Source organism: Eleginops maclovinus, chromosome 6 (genome assembly GCF_036324505.1).
Source record: "Eleginops maclovinus isolate JMC-PN-2008 ecotype Puerto Natales chromosome 6, JC_Emac_rtc_rv5, whole genome shotgun sequence".
Taxonomy (NCBI): domain Eukaryota; kingdom Metazoa; phylum Chordata; class Actinopteri; order Perciformes; family Eleginopidae; genus Eleginops; species Eleginops maclovinus.
This window is the reverse complement of record NC_086354.1, coordinates 22,638,869-22,652,866: the sequence shown is the minus strand read 5'-3', so window position 1 is coordinate 22,652,866 and position 13,998 is coordinate 22,638,869. Positions and strand designations below refer to the sequence as shown.

The following is a 13,998-nucleotide window of genomic DNA, read 5'->3' as shown; positions in this document are numbered from 1 at the left end:
ATTGTGATATTTTATTTTCTCAAGATTATCTGTATTTAATGATTGAGAAGGATTCTTTATTTTGTCTGTAGAAAAAGGTCTTTAGTCCAGGTCCCACACATTTTTACTTCATGTTAATATCATTTATTTTTCTTAGTGGACTAGGTGTCAGGAAACCAATTTCCCCCTGGGATTATTAAAGTATTTCTGGTTATATTTTCTACGATTAGCCTTTACCAAATATTGCGCTCCAAATAAAAGGTAATTCGTGTTGCCCTGATTTAACATCTTAATGATACAAAACTTGACCTACTCATGTTAGAGAAATATTTCACTCCTAAAGAAACTCCATTTATCTGCCAAAAATGTAATCGTTTCTCAATTCATGGTCAGTAATTTAGCCGCCTGAGGCAAAAGCGCAGTGTCATGGTTGCCGTTGATTTCCCACCCTACTCGCACTGGTTATTAAAAACCACTCTCTACCGCGTGGTGCCTTTTTAAAAAACCGCCTCGCACTGTATGCATGCGTCCCTTGACAGCCCTACCCTGCAGCCCCTGCAGCTGTCCGTCATGTTAAGTGACGTTTACAGTGTCTGGGACAGTAGCTGTCAGGCGAGAGCGGGTAAGGTGGGGAAGCTCGGGCTGCCTCAGCAGACCTGACAGTGATGGATGTGGTGATTTTACTCTGCTATTTCTGGACTCTTGTGTGTATTTGAGAAAACGAGGGTGTGTGTGTGTGTGTTTGTGTGAGCTAATGTTCTGTATTCTGACTGTTCACCTCAATTTAAGTCTATTTATTCTCCAGCAAATAGCCGGGAAAGTAAACAAACGCTTTGCTTGATTAGGTTTGGCAGCCTGCGTGTTTTCGCTCACGGCCGTTTGATTTTTATGAGTTTTTCTCTTATTGTCGAGAAGCCCGGGGACATTGAGGTGGAGGTTTTGGTGGTCGCCCATTGGGGGAATGATTCATAATGTCTCTTCCCATACTGCCTGGGCAAACTACACGTATGGAAAACCCTGAAGGGAAAAATTGGGTCCTCCTTTTTAAAGGTTCATTTGTGAGGGACTAAGTTTTCATATTGGGAAAAAGTTGTAATTGTGATACTGAATTTATCCATCATATAGATGCTGACTTAATACCTTTTTGTATTTGTATTCATTTAAGCACCTTTTTCAGTGTTGGCTCATAGGTCTAAAAGCTGTTTTCTAGACTGGAAGCAGTCTATTTAATGAAATAAAACGTGGATATATTTTGAATAAGATGTAGTGCAATGAATGCAAAACAAAATACTGTTGGGTGTCTGCAAGTTCTCTTTTGAAAGTGGCGAAGACCCTCCAGTTCAAAACCTTTAGCATTGAAAAGCTTGCACGATTGTCACTTATTGAAAACTGTTCATCCAGCTTACATTGAGCTTCAAGCTAAGTGGAAAAACATCTTGCATAAATGTTACAGTAGAATATTCTCCATCAATTTTAATGGGGCTGCATGGTCTGACAAAGGTTTATTCTTCAGAAATTGCAGTTAAATCACTTGAAGGCTCACCACAGGATACAGTGCTTCTATATTGCTGTTTCATATGGAAAATGAAATCGTATGGACTTGTTGATTGATAAGGTAGAACAGGCACTGTTGGGCAGCTGTTGACTTATAAAGAGGGTTTGTTTGTATGATTTATATTAACTATGAGCTGTCTAACATTCGTCACCAGTTTGATAGCTGTGTATAAGTTATATGAAGACCTCTGTCTGTATAGAAGTCATTTTAAAAGCTTTGCACACTGGGGCTCACCATGCATGGCTGCTGGGTAGTTTTGCTTACCGATGAGATGTAGTCTGGAGAGCGTGCTGGATAAACGTTCACATTACCTGTAAAAAACACGAAGCAGTGACTAAGTGATGGGGGCAAACCTGGAGAAACGGCATATTGAAACCTTTAAATGTTGTTTATTCTCCTCAATGTTTGTACTTGCATTACACAACAGTGACTGTACGTGGCTGACTTACAGTAAGCAAGGTCTTTCACTTTCCATGGAATAAGAGTGTCACACTTATTCATTTAAGCGAGACACATTAACTTTTTGACTCAAATTCAAAGGAGCTTTATTGGCATGACCATATCAAAAACATCATATTACCAAAGCATGTTGTACAAGGTGTTACAGCAACTATAAGAACACTACACAAACCTGTTAACGATACTTGAGGCACAGGCAGCTAAATGGAAAATTATAGAAAGTGTGTGTCATTCACTTAACCTCCTACAGATATTCCACCCCGTGTCTCCGACAACCTCTGGGAATACAGCTCATACACACCTTCTCCCCAGTGAGAGCTTGTACAGGGCTGCCTTGTTGACAGACTGTCTGCCAGTGGCTCAGCACCCAGAGACTCGGCTACCACCACTGACTGGGACCGATCAGATAAGAAGCCCGCCAGCAAACCTGTTACTCTGGCCTGACAGAGATGGTGTCAGGCTTTAATATTTGTGCTCCTGAGATGATGGTCAATAGATGGTCAGATTGGTATCTGTCGATATTCCATACATCATTCGTTTTTTGCTTTTGACCATGTTGATCCCCAATTCCTTCACATAAGTCAACCTTTTACAAGCACATGTATGACGATCAAATGCAGATTGAGGTCTCATGTTAACGGGAGCAGAGGTTGATATTCAGGACAATCCATATCGCAAAGTTCCCACCTGAAGACCTTATTATTTTTCAGGGAAAATGGCTGACCAATAGCAAGAGTTTTCTGAAGATGTATACATATAGTGTGTGTTGCCGATTCAAGAAGTCCGTGAAAAAACACTCCTCGTCTCGCAACTCGTAGAATATTAAAAGCCTTACAGCGGACATAAACAGCCCTTTGCCTCCCGTGTTCTTGGAAGTAATAAGAGACGTCTTCCACAGCGTAAACCTACACTGCCTTGCCCATCTGGCTTCTGTCGTTGAGTTTTATGGCTGTGTTGAATTATCCCCTGCTGGACTGACCCCCCCCTCCCCCTCGGCCCATCCCTCTCCAGTGGTATGGTTTTGACAAAATGAAAGACGGGAATGTTCTTGAAAGTAACGCAGGTGTGGAATAGTGGAGTCACTTGCGGCGCCTCAAAGGTTATCCCTGTAATTTACTGGGAAGTATGTGTGACGGAGGCTAAAGATGTTACACGATCTGGGGGACAAATGTTGCCCAGCGGGATCATCGTCAGTTTCCTCAGCTGAGTTAGCTAGCGCTCATTTAAAACCTGGTGTTATTTCAGACGTAATAATTTGATTCAGTGATTTAAATGTTTTGCATTTGCTTCACTTAAAGAGGCCCTATTATACTTTGTTTTCCCTTGCCTGTAGTGTTTTTGGGTTTGTGTGCATGTAAATCGTCTACAGAGGTTGAAATCCCAAAGTTCCCTCCAGAGGTAGTTTATTTTTTATTTTGTCTGAGTGGAAATATTCCTTTAATGTTTTTATATGCAGTTTATTGCACTAATTACGTGTTTTATATCAATTGTTATACTTTGCATTTTAAGAATTGAAAATGGAACAACAAAAACCAATTCTTCGTGTGGATTATTAAAGTATTTCTGATTCTGATTTGAGGCTCTTTTTCTTTCATATATATCGGTTCTGAATACAGTTTTACAGACAGACTGTCACCTGTCTGGCACTCGTTTTCTTTTGTACAGTAGGCAAGCAACAAATAGGCTTGAATGTAAATAAAAATGTGATCCCTGTTGCATTGGAAGTCATTTGTCGCTTGCAGGTTTTTTGTTGTGTATTCTGGATTAAGATTTAAACGCTACTACTCCTCTTACCCGGTACGTTGAAGCTATTTTTAGCCGTTATTTTTCTTACTTTTTAAGGAGAAAAACTAATTGAGAACAGAACCATGACTGCTGTATTTTAAGTAATTATAAATATGACCTCTAAAGCAAACCGTTAAGGACGGAGAATATCAACACCAGTCTTTAAAAATGTACTCCCGGGCCCGTTCAGTACCGGGTTTCGCTCCCCATCCCTACTCCCCAGTGATCCAGGCATCTCACCTCCACCTTTTTCTCCCTGCAGGAACACCATCTCCAGCGGGCCATCTCGGCGCAGCAGGTTTACGGCGAGAAGCGGGACAACATGGTCATCCCGGTGCCCGAGGCGGAGAGCAACATCACCTACTACGAATCCCTCTACCCCGGGGAGTTCAAGATGCCAAAGCAGCTAATTCACATACAGCGTAAGTGGGCTTCTCTTCATGGATGTCTGTGACGCTGAAAAGCAGAGAAAAACGGTTTAATGCAGCTCTGGTTGTTTCATTAGGTGTTTCATTAGGTGGTGATAGATTGATTTCATTAAATGAAACTTAAGTGACTTTTGGATTAAAATGTGCAAATGAGTACAATATTGCACATTTGTGCACTTTTGGACCTGTTTTTGACTTCCATAGAGCTCTTATGACTGCAAGACAGTGTTTTCAAGCGTTTTGAAGTTGGATAAGTAAATTGTGTAAAGGCTTAATTAAGTGACTCATGGGTCCTCGGGTATTAAAGAGGTTCAGACGGCTCTTTTTTAATGGCAACAGGCATGTGTTTCATAATCTGTTACTGAGTTGTTACATGTTTGTCAAATGAAATGAGTGAGACAGTTCAGTAATGATATCAAAGGAAATGAGTTGGCTTCATTGCTTAGTTGTGCCACAAGTGATTGTTTCCCAAGGGAAAGCTGGACTCTACACCATTAGCTGTACACTGATTGGCAGATTTGTTGTCCTGTAAAATTGCTGTCTGACTTCATGCCTCTAGGGCTTGACGGTGGGAAACGTGTCCACTCCGGTCTTGAAAGTTAAAAATAAACTGAGTTGTGTTCTCTAATTTGGTTTTAAGTTGGTTAATTTAATGCAGCTGCTCATTTTACATGGGGGCGCTTGATAAATCCTGCAAAAAACAAGTCTGTGCACAAAACTATTGCAATTTAAAATGAGAAAAACTCTTAAAATGTTCATTATTGACCTCATCATGAGAACTGCAACAATTGGTCCACTATTGGCTAAGTCATTGGTCCAAAATAATTCATTTTTTAATGCAACAATGGCACAAAATTATCCTTTCAAGCTCTCAAACATGAAAGTGTCGGCCAATTTTTCTCCTTAAATCAAATCAAGGTGACTATTTGTGTGTTAAATGTACAAAATATCACATCACCTTGGGCCTTGGCAAACTGGGACAACTTTTTAAAATCTATATTCTGAGGTTTTATACACCAATCAATTAGTCTAGAAAGCAAAAGGCAGATTCATCGATAATGACATTAATGGTAGCAGCCCGACTGCTCACAGCTTGATGTAACGGTCTCATCAATAACCATACATCCTTTCTGTCACACTCTGTTGCCTGCATGTTGGCTTTAGATTGAATCAATTTGCTTTAATCTAATCAGGACTGAGGTTATCATTTTAAAAACGAAGCAAATGCTGTGGCCCGTACGTTGTTCGCTCTGTCATTGTGAGGACAGAAGCTGTGCATGTCTGACGGGTCCGTGTCCTGCTGAGTTTTGTTGTTGAGAGCCAGAGATGAAATGTGTTGGTTTGAATTAGACTTTGTTTGACATACCGGTCACTGAGGCATTAAACAGACTAAAAAACTGTAAAAAGCACAGCGAGGGGAACGCTTGTCCTTTGTGTCAGAAATGATGCTCACAGTTCATCAGGAAAGAGCATGGAGTTGCATTTTATTGCATAAACTAAATAACATTAATGGAACTTCAACCCATCAGTGTTCATTAGGCTCACACCAAAGTCGACTCCATTAAAGTGTCGGGTCAGTTATTTGGTTAGATGGGACTAAATGTACCACACAACAAGACGTATTGTTAGTTATTTCCAGTCAGTCCTTGTGCTTTCATTCGTCTGGCCGGTTAAATCTGCTGTAATTACGTCTGATAATCATCTCGCGCACCCCTAACCTTCTGCTCGGCGGCTGCACTCTGAAAACACTTATTTATCCCAGTCAAGTGTGGACCGTTAGTCCCGTGTAGTTTAATGAATGGTTTCAGCTGAAAGGAAGCGCATCAGGTTTATGAGTTCAGATATCGGAGGATCAAACTACACTGCTTTGTTGCACATGAGGCGCCAGTGTGTGTTTTTAAGACTGGTGGTGTCGCTCTGAACCGAAGCCTGTTTCATAACATTATTTTACATATTTCTTCCAGAGCAAAAATAGTCAAACTGCTTCTGAATACTCTAACCTTTGGTCACTGTTCCATCTAGTTTTTAATTTTCATTAAGTAGTGTTTCTAATATGCAGGGTTTAGTCTAAACTAGGTAACAGGGCGCTGCGCCCTCCTACTGTCAGCGCCCTCAAACCAAAATGCATATTTTCCCCGTGAAATGTTAAAGAGATGCCAGAAAATAATATTTATGTTCTTGAAAACGGTATAAAGACTCCAGAAACATGACGATGGGGTCAGATGTCTGGTCAGACGGCAGAGACAGCTTACGGAGAATAAATAGGGGGTGGGTGTCCGGTGGGTCTGCCGGTGGTCGAGTGGCAGGCAGCAGGCTGACACTGAAACTGAGATTTCTGATCCTTTCTTTCACTCTCCTTTATTCTGGAGAGGAAGTAAAGAAACCGGAGCTCTGGATCTATTTGTTGTTTGAGGTGCAATATATGACTCAGCAGCTTTAAGACGTGAAGACACTGTTATTTTCCGCTTTGCTCTGATGCAGGAGTTACACTGGAAAGTGGGCGGGCCGTAACTTTGACAGGAAGTGACGTTAGCGTCTTATACTGAATCTTTCTAGAAAAAACCCAGATATAGCACACTTAGTTTAGAGAGGCCCTATTATGTAAGTGTTTGTTTATATACGTGTTTAGTGCATGTAAATGGTCTGCAGAGGCTAAATTCCCAAAGTTCCCTCAAATAAATACAAACATGCACCAGGATATGTCCTCTTTTAAGCACTATACAATCTGGACAGCTCAGAAATCAAATGCGTCATAGTAGGAGTAGAACACTTTAATATCATTAAGACTCTAGCGGTTCATTTTCTGCTTAAATTTGTTATATTTTTTCGTGCTGGGCTATTTTGTTTTCATACGACAGGCTGCGTTTTGATCTTAGTTAACGCAGCAGTGCAGAAAACGTTATAATTAAAACACTTCAATACTCATTAGACGATGATGAATTTGTAAAATGGACTGCAGGGTATGTGTGGTAACCTTGCTTCAGTCGTGGGCAGAAGATTTACTGTCTACACTAGACCCTGAAAACGTCAAAGGAGAACTGAATGACTTCTTTTTCAAACATGCATGTGAGGAATAAACTGGCATTGACGTTATCCTTTTCCGAGCAACCTCTTTTTAATCAGTCAGATTTTCATGCAGATTTTTGATCGATGGCTTAGAGTTAGGGTTTAAAGAAAGCTTGTATTTAGGGTATTGTTTATCAGTGAACTTGGCTTAAAACTGGCTTGTTTTTATTTATCGTGCTGCATGCCGTTCATGCAGTCATTAGCAGACCGATTAAACTGACTTCAAGGCTCAGTTTGCTGTGGAGTCAGAGTAGAGCTGGACAAAAGGATTAATGGTTAATATCAGAAGTGTACAGGAGAGCAGTTTCACCAAATGACACAGACAAAAAATGTAAGACAATTATTTAAAAAATAGCAGTAATAGTGCAGTCTGCTTTACGTTTCTGTCCCTTTTTAATAGATTGGTATATTAGAGGGTATTCCAATTTATTTTTTACATTTCATAGTGTGTAGATGCTGGCTTTTCTACTGAGAAAATGTATATTTATGATAAGTGTGTTATTGTTCTACATTGACGGTTCAAACTGCTGGTGTGAGGACAGAAAAATGTCCCAACTCAGGGTAAATAAAGTATCCTCTGAACAGATAATCCTCCCCCCATCATCCATCATTTTTCTACCACTTGTTTTAATATTTATTAAACATAGATCATAGATTGACTCAACTCTGCAATGTTTTATTTGGCTATTAAATCATCTACGAAATATCTAAAGTGTGTTTTCCTGTATTCCCCCCCCCCTTGCCCGCAGCTTTCAGCTTGGACGCAGAGCAGCCCGACTACGACTTGGACTCGGAAGACGATGCGTTTGTCAACAAGCTGAAGAAGAAGATGGAGATCAGCTTCTTACAGTTTGAGGAGATGATCGACCGGCTGGAGAAAGGCAGTGGACAGCAGGTCGGCACTGTTTCTGTCTCCATCTGCATCTCTTAAATAAAATAAGCTAATAGACAAATACAAAATGAACCTATGAAAATAATTGGAGACCATTTGTGCTAAGATGCCATCAAAATAAAAGCCCTCCCTATCAGATTTGCCTCCCTTGACTCATGTTTGCATCTTTTTCTCCAGGCGGTGAGTCTTCCGGAGGCCAAGCTGCTGCTGAAGGAGGACGACGAGCTCATCAAGGAGGTCTTCGACTACTGGAGCCGCAAGAGGAAAAACAGCAGGGCCAACTGCCTCATTCCCAACGTCAAGCAGGAGAGACGGGACGGCTCCAGCACCAGCGATCCTTACGTGGCCTTCCGGCGGCGCACCGAGAAGATGCAAACCAGGAAGGTCGGTAGTCCTTAAACTCTGCATGTTATCGGCACTATGTTTGTCTTGGTAGTCGTTTACTTCATACCTGGTCTTTCTCTTTGTGTTGAGTGCTTTCTGTTTAATGGTCAACACTATTCAAGTAGTTGTAGAGAAGGAAATGAAAAAGCAGTGAGCTGGAAAATGGGGAGTAATGTCCATCGACTGCTTTTGAGTTTTAAAATGAAAGCTACTTTTTTAACTTCATACCAGATCACGACTGTTAATTGAGTCCCTGATCAGAGACGCACACTGACTCCATGAAATTGTGCTTCCCTCTGCACTCTTTTGTACAGCTTTTGTACGCCATCAAGTGGTCAGTGGAGGAATTGACCCTGGATGTGATTTAGCAAGTGGTTTGCTTTCATGCATTTTTATACAAATGTGCAAAGAAGTGAAACAAAGCATCAAAACCTGTCCGATGTTTTTACATTTGATGTACATAAATCACCGTGTAATACATTTCCTCCTCCTCCAACATTCAGAACCGTAAGAACGACGAGGCGTCCTACGAGAAGATGCTGAAGCTGCGCAGGGATCTCAGCCGAGCCGTCACCATCCTGGAGATGATCAAGAGGAGGGAGAAGAGCAAGAGAGAGCTGCTGCACCTCACACTGGAGATCTTTGAGAAGAGGTAACGTCTCCAGGGCTGCACGCACAATACGTTAGTGGAGAAATAAACAAAAAGCAATCCGCTGGAGACAGAAACATAGCGTTATAAAATGGAAAACCTGAGAAGTAAAAGTTACTTTTACTAAATGATGTTTCATTGGTGTAGTTTGAGGGGGAGGAAAGATACCTCTTGTTGAGAAGTCCCGGTTTTCTCTTCCAGGAACGTCATGTCGGACTACAGTGGGGAGGTGATGGCGGAGGTGTTGGCAGAGCGGGCGCTGGTGAGGCCGCAGATCATTCCCCTGGTCCCAGTCACAAACCAGTACCGACACCAGGACCACATGGACCTCAAGGACTACAAGTCAAAGGTGAGGCTCGCTGTTAGGAACAGGGTTCGCCCACAGGAGGTGTGATGATTGTGACTTTTAATGCACCAAGGACCAAGTGTTTTTTTATCTGCAAGAAAGAAAATACTCAGCCTTTTTTTGTAGAGAAATGTTTTTGTGGTTCCCTTCAATTAAAATATATTTGTTTAACTTTATTCTTACTTTCAGAAATGGTCATTAATGGTAGAGATCTGTCTATTAGATTGTCTGTTGAATCTAAAATACACAAGAGCTCCAACGAACGTTAAAATGTCTTCTACAAAAGAAAGACTGTTTTTAAATTTAGGGCGGGCAGAGTTAAGTAGTCTATTCCTAATGTGTTTTACATTCTCATGGGTCATAATATCCTTTAATCTCTCCCCCCCAGCCCGAGAAGGCGGAAGTCCCCCGACAGAAGAGGAAATACGAGAAGAAGCAGAAGGTGTTGCCTCTGTCGTCGGGCGCCCCCCACCATCCGGGTCCTGTTGTTTTCAACGCCAAGGACCTCAACCAGTACGACTTCCCCAGCTCAGACGACGAGCCCTACTCCCAGGTACACACACACACACACACACACACACACACACACACACACACACACACACACACAGGCATTCAAGCAAACCCTTGATCGTCCCTGTCATCACTTTGCAGTCTGAATGCATTTCCCCTACCTCCCCTCTATTCCCTCTTCCCCTCTCTTTGTCTCGATAAATCCACTTGAAATTGCCAAACCACTTGAGAAGTGTAATTGGGCTTCAGTGTTTTAGATTCTGTGTTTGCACCGGCGCTAAACTGACCTCTAACCTCTGTGTCCACAGCTGCACTCAGGCTCCTCAGAAGCGGAGGAGGAGAACGACCCAGACGGTGCCTACGCCTTTCGCAGGAAGGCCGGCTGCCAGTACTACGCTGTAAGTACTGAAATCCTCCACGCGCTGTGTACAAGTACAAACAAGAACTCTGTTTTTACATGCTCGGGAGTTTGAGAGGGCCTGATGTCCCAGCACTGGTGTTCCCAAATGGTTTTTACAGCGCTGGTTAGAACAGGAACAATACGCATTTGTTCCTGTTCATTGAGTTGTTATATTATCACATGGTTGAAAGGGTGATATTGGTTTTTAAATGTGATGTGTGAAAGTGTTAAGCCTCTCGGTTACTTGGATAACTTTGGATAACTTGTCCTTTTGGTGTTGGTTAAAAAAAACTGAGTTTTTAGATAAGTCAGTTTTGAATGCTTTTCTTATGCTGATTCCCTTTTTTCCAACACAGTGATGCTTTTACATCAGCGATACTATTTCTTGTAGTTTTAAAAAGATCCAATCAACTTGAAAATTGATCAGTGGGAAAAATTATGAAAGTTAGATGACAAAAAATGTTCTAAAATTCACATGGCTGAAAGTCATTTTAACATCACTTTAAAGAGTTCCATCTTCATAGTCTTCACTTGCGTTACATATCCCCCCCCATGATCAGAGGTTGAATGAAACGTTGGACCGACAGTGCCCGTTCTGTCTGCAGGTTCGTCAGGACCGTGTGGGGAGCTGGCCTTGGTGCGGACCCTGGGACGGCGGTTTGGCAGAAGCTCGCTTTCGCTACAGTCTCACCACGCTCACCATGCCGCGGCGCTGCCTCGGCATGGCCCGGCGACGCGTGGGGCGAGGCGGCAGGTCTGTCAAACTTCTCTTTGATTTCTGTCGCTCCGATTCCCTTTCCTTTCCGCCTTGTTTTTGTTATGTGCTCGACATGCTGTTTACTCAGTATGCATACCTGGCTTTTGCAATGCCATGCTGACAGCTTTCATCCACATTCACTCCTTGGATAGATATTCCACTTTGAACATAATCAGATTTATCTATACAATATATCATGTAGTCCTTTTTAAAGAGGCCCTATTGTGCTTTTCCCTTTCCTGTAGTGTGTTTCAGGTGTATAGGTTTTTGTGCATGTAAATGGGCTGCAAAAGCTAAAATCCCAAAGTGTCCCTTCAGAGGGAATTTCTTTAACATTAAAGCATGTAAACATGTCACCGTAGCGGCGCCAAATGCAAATAGGAACCTGAAAATGAGCCTTAGAGAACCCCTTTTTTAATAACCAAATGTAAACAATTACCTCAGAACATGCAATCATAGAAATCTGATCAGCAGAATTATCATGGATGGGTATAAAGAGATGAGGTAAATTGTGCCATTGCATTTATAGTTACAGTCTGGAAATGTAGAGTTGAAGTTCTTAGAATTGTACTTTTCGAAGCTCTACGAACACTGAGCTGGACTTGTAATGTCTTTCTAAAACCAAAAATACTTTAACTTCCGATCTCAAGAAAAAGACTGGCGAGAGGAGCGTGTGATTTTGGGCGTTTACCTGCGAGAAGGCACAGATATTACGCAATCTTACATCAGTCCCTTATTGACTCTATGGTAAAGAGGGAATTAGAAATGCTACCATGGCTAAAAGTGAAGCTAGGAATATGCTAGTTTTATTACTGAAATAGTTGATTGATGGATGGAATACTTAATGATGAAAACGACTGGCGGTTGCCCTTCAAGAATTAAAAAGAGGCTTTCTATCTTTATTCCTCTCTGGCAGGGTGTTGCTGGACAGAGCGCACACAGACTACGACAACGTTTTCCACGACCTGGATGCAGAAAAGCTCGACGTGTCTCCTCCTCCATCACAACCTCCTCCGGCTTCTTCACGCTCGCCGGCCGCCGACAAGTTTGCCAGTACCTCAGAAACAAATACCTCGGACAGAAGTTCCTCCTCCCCCTCTTCCACGGACCTCAGTCAGATACTGTTGAATATAAGGTCGTGCCGATGGAGGCACTTTAGGCCACGGACACTACCACTACATGAGCTGGACAATGCCCACCCACTATTCAGGAAGCTGAGTCGAAGCCTGAAGCGACCTGCCTCCTCCCCCACAGCCGCAGGACAGCCGTTTGGCTCGCTGCGCCCGGGGAGGGTCGTCCCTGCACCCCCACCCACCGCTGGTAAGTGGACTGGCTGCAGGACATATCGTCTCAGCCTTGACTTCAAGATTCTACTACTTTCCCTCTGCTTGATTCTCATTTTCACTGTGAAATCTACAGGCAGTTGTTTCTGTGGGCGGGTGTGCAGACTGCATGCTCAACAAACAAACAATCAAAAATAATTCTTGCCCGCAACCTGAAAGAGAAACGGGAAAACAAAGAAAAGAAAGCGTTGGTTGCACACACAAAGACTGAATCGTGAAGATATTTGATTTGGAAACAGGACACACGCACACTAAACTCACACCATCTTGAATCTATTAACTTTTTTAGCGAGTCATTTTCCTCTTTATAACGAGAGCCATTTTACCCAACACCCTGGTTGCATGCAATCCCTTTTTTTGTGTGCTGGAAAAACACATTCATCAGCAGGATCGCAGAAACTGTCCCAATCACTCAAGATACTCAAATTATTTTCAGCTACAAAGTAGTCCCAATCAAAGGGTTAGCAAGGTCTGTAGACTGTGGAGAGGAGGTGTGTTTAGGGTTAAGAAATATATCAAATAAATTCAATATCCTCTCAATTATGTTGTAAACTAGGCCCATAAAGACAACTCTATGTGGATGAGATACTTCTTTGTGTCTTGGTTGAGTTAAAGAATCTGAGTTCAGAAAGCATCTATCCATAAAATCATAGGGGATGCGCACGCACCTTTTTACCTGGATCGCGTTAAACACTTTTTCTGTCCTCTAGCTGCATCCTGAACGTCTCCGAGGTGCAGCCGTCTCTTTGCATTCAGTGTGCCACCTCCCTCCACACGGAGTCAATTAAACCTGGGGTTGATAAATACATTCATGAGATTCAGAGGATTTGTTTGTCGGGGTGTGTGCGCCAGGAGGCGTGGAACTCTGAATACAAACTAAATGCTGCAGGTCCCCAGCGGCGTTACCGTGAGGGTGGTCGAGCAGGTGTTGCTACAAGCACTTCACAAGAGTCGATTTATCTTTTCATGTGCACGAAAAAACTGCTCAGTGATTTCAGAAAAACTGGTCTGCATGTAGAGAACGTGAAGGACACGCGCACAAGAGATTCTACTACAATAGTGGTGAAGTCGTGGGAGAGCAGCCTCCAAGGTTGGCTGTAAGCAGGGCTGAATCGCGAAGTGCAGTATTTTTAAATGAGGCGACGGCATCAGATTGCATGGAATAAGCATGAAGGGTGTTCCGGGTGGAGGCGCTGCCAGAGGACGAGCGGTGTCCTGTGAATCAATGCTGCACTAGTGCCTCGTAATGTGGGAATACCACTTCATAATCAACAGATAACCATTAAAGAGACGTTATTTACAGGGTAAGCAACTAAGGGGCTTTTTAAAAAAAAAGGCACAAAACCTCCAAAGTATGTCTGATGTCGAGGATTTGTTTACTGGAGTAACATGTTTACGGATGTTCCGACATTCGTCTTGGAGCCAAAAAATAAAGCAAGCCA

The 13,998-nt window shown here is 42.4% G+C and overlaps 1 protein-coding gene across 2 annotated transcripts in view; it reads left to right on the top strand.

Moving 5' to 3' along the window:
• The window catches only part of LOC134865748 (enhancer of polycomb homolog 1-like), a 30,662-nt gene that overhangs the window by 10,363 nt on the left and 6,301 nt on the right, over positions 1 to 13,998 (top strand). For both annotated transcript variants that reach the window (XM_063885441.1, XM_063885440.1), the window contains 9 exons: positions 4,041 to 4,200; positions 8,022 to 8,167; positions 8,342 to 8,548; positions 9,052 to 9,200; positions 9,399 to 9,546; positions 9,932 to 10,096; positions 10,365 to 10,454; positions 11,062 to 11,210; positions 12,130 to 12,533. In XM_063885441.1, coding sequence (XP_063741511.1) covers positions 4,101 to 4,200; positions 8,022 to 8,167; positions 8,342 to 8,548; positions 9,052 to 9,200; positions 9,399 to 9,546; positions 9,932 to 10,096; positions 10,365 to 10,454; positions 11,062 to 11,210; positions 12,130 to 12,533 — 1,558 coding nt within the window. In that variant the 5' untranslated portion in view covers positions 4,041 to 4,100. The remainder of the gene's footprint in view (positions 1 to 4,040; positions 4,201 to 8,021; positions 8,168 to 8,341; positions 8,549 to 9,051; positions 9,201 to 9,398; positions 9,547 to 9,931; positions 10,097 to 10,364; positions 10,455 to 11,061; positions 11,211 to 12,129; positions 12,534 to 13,998) is intronic.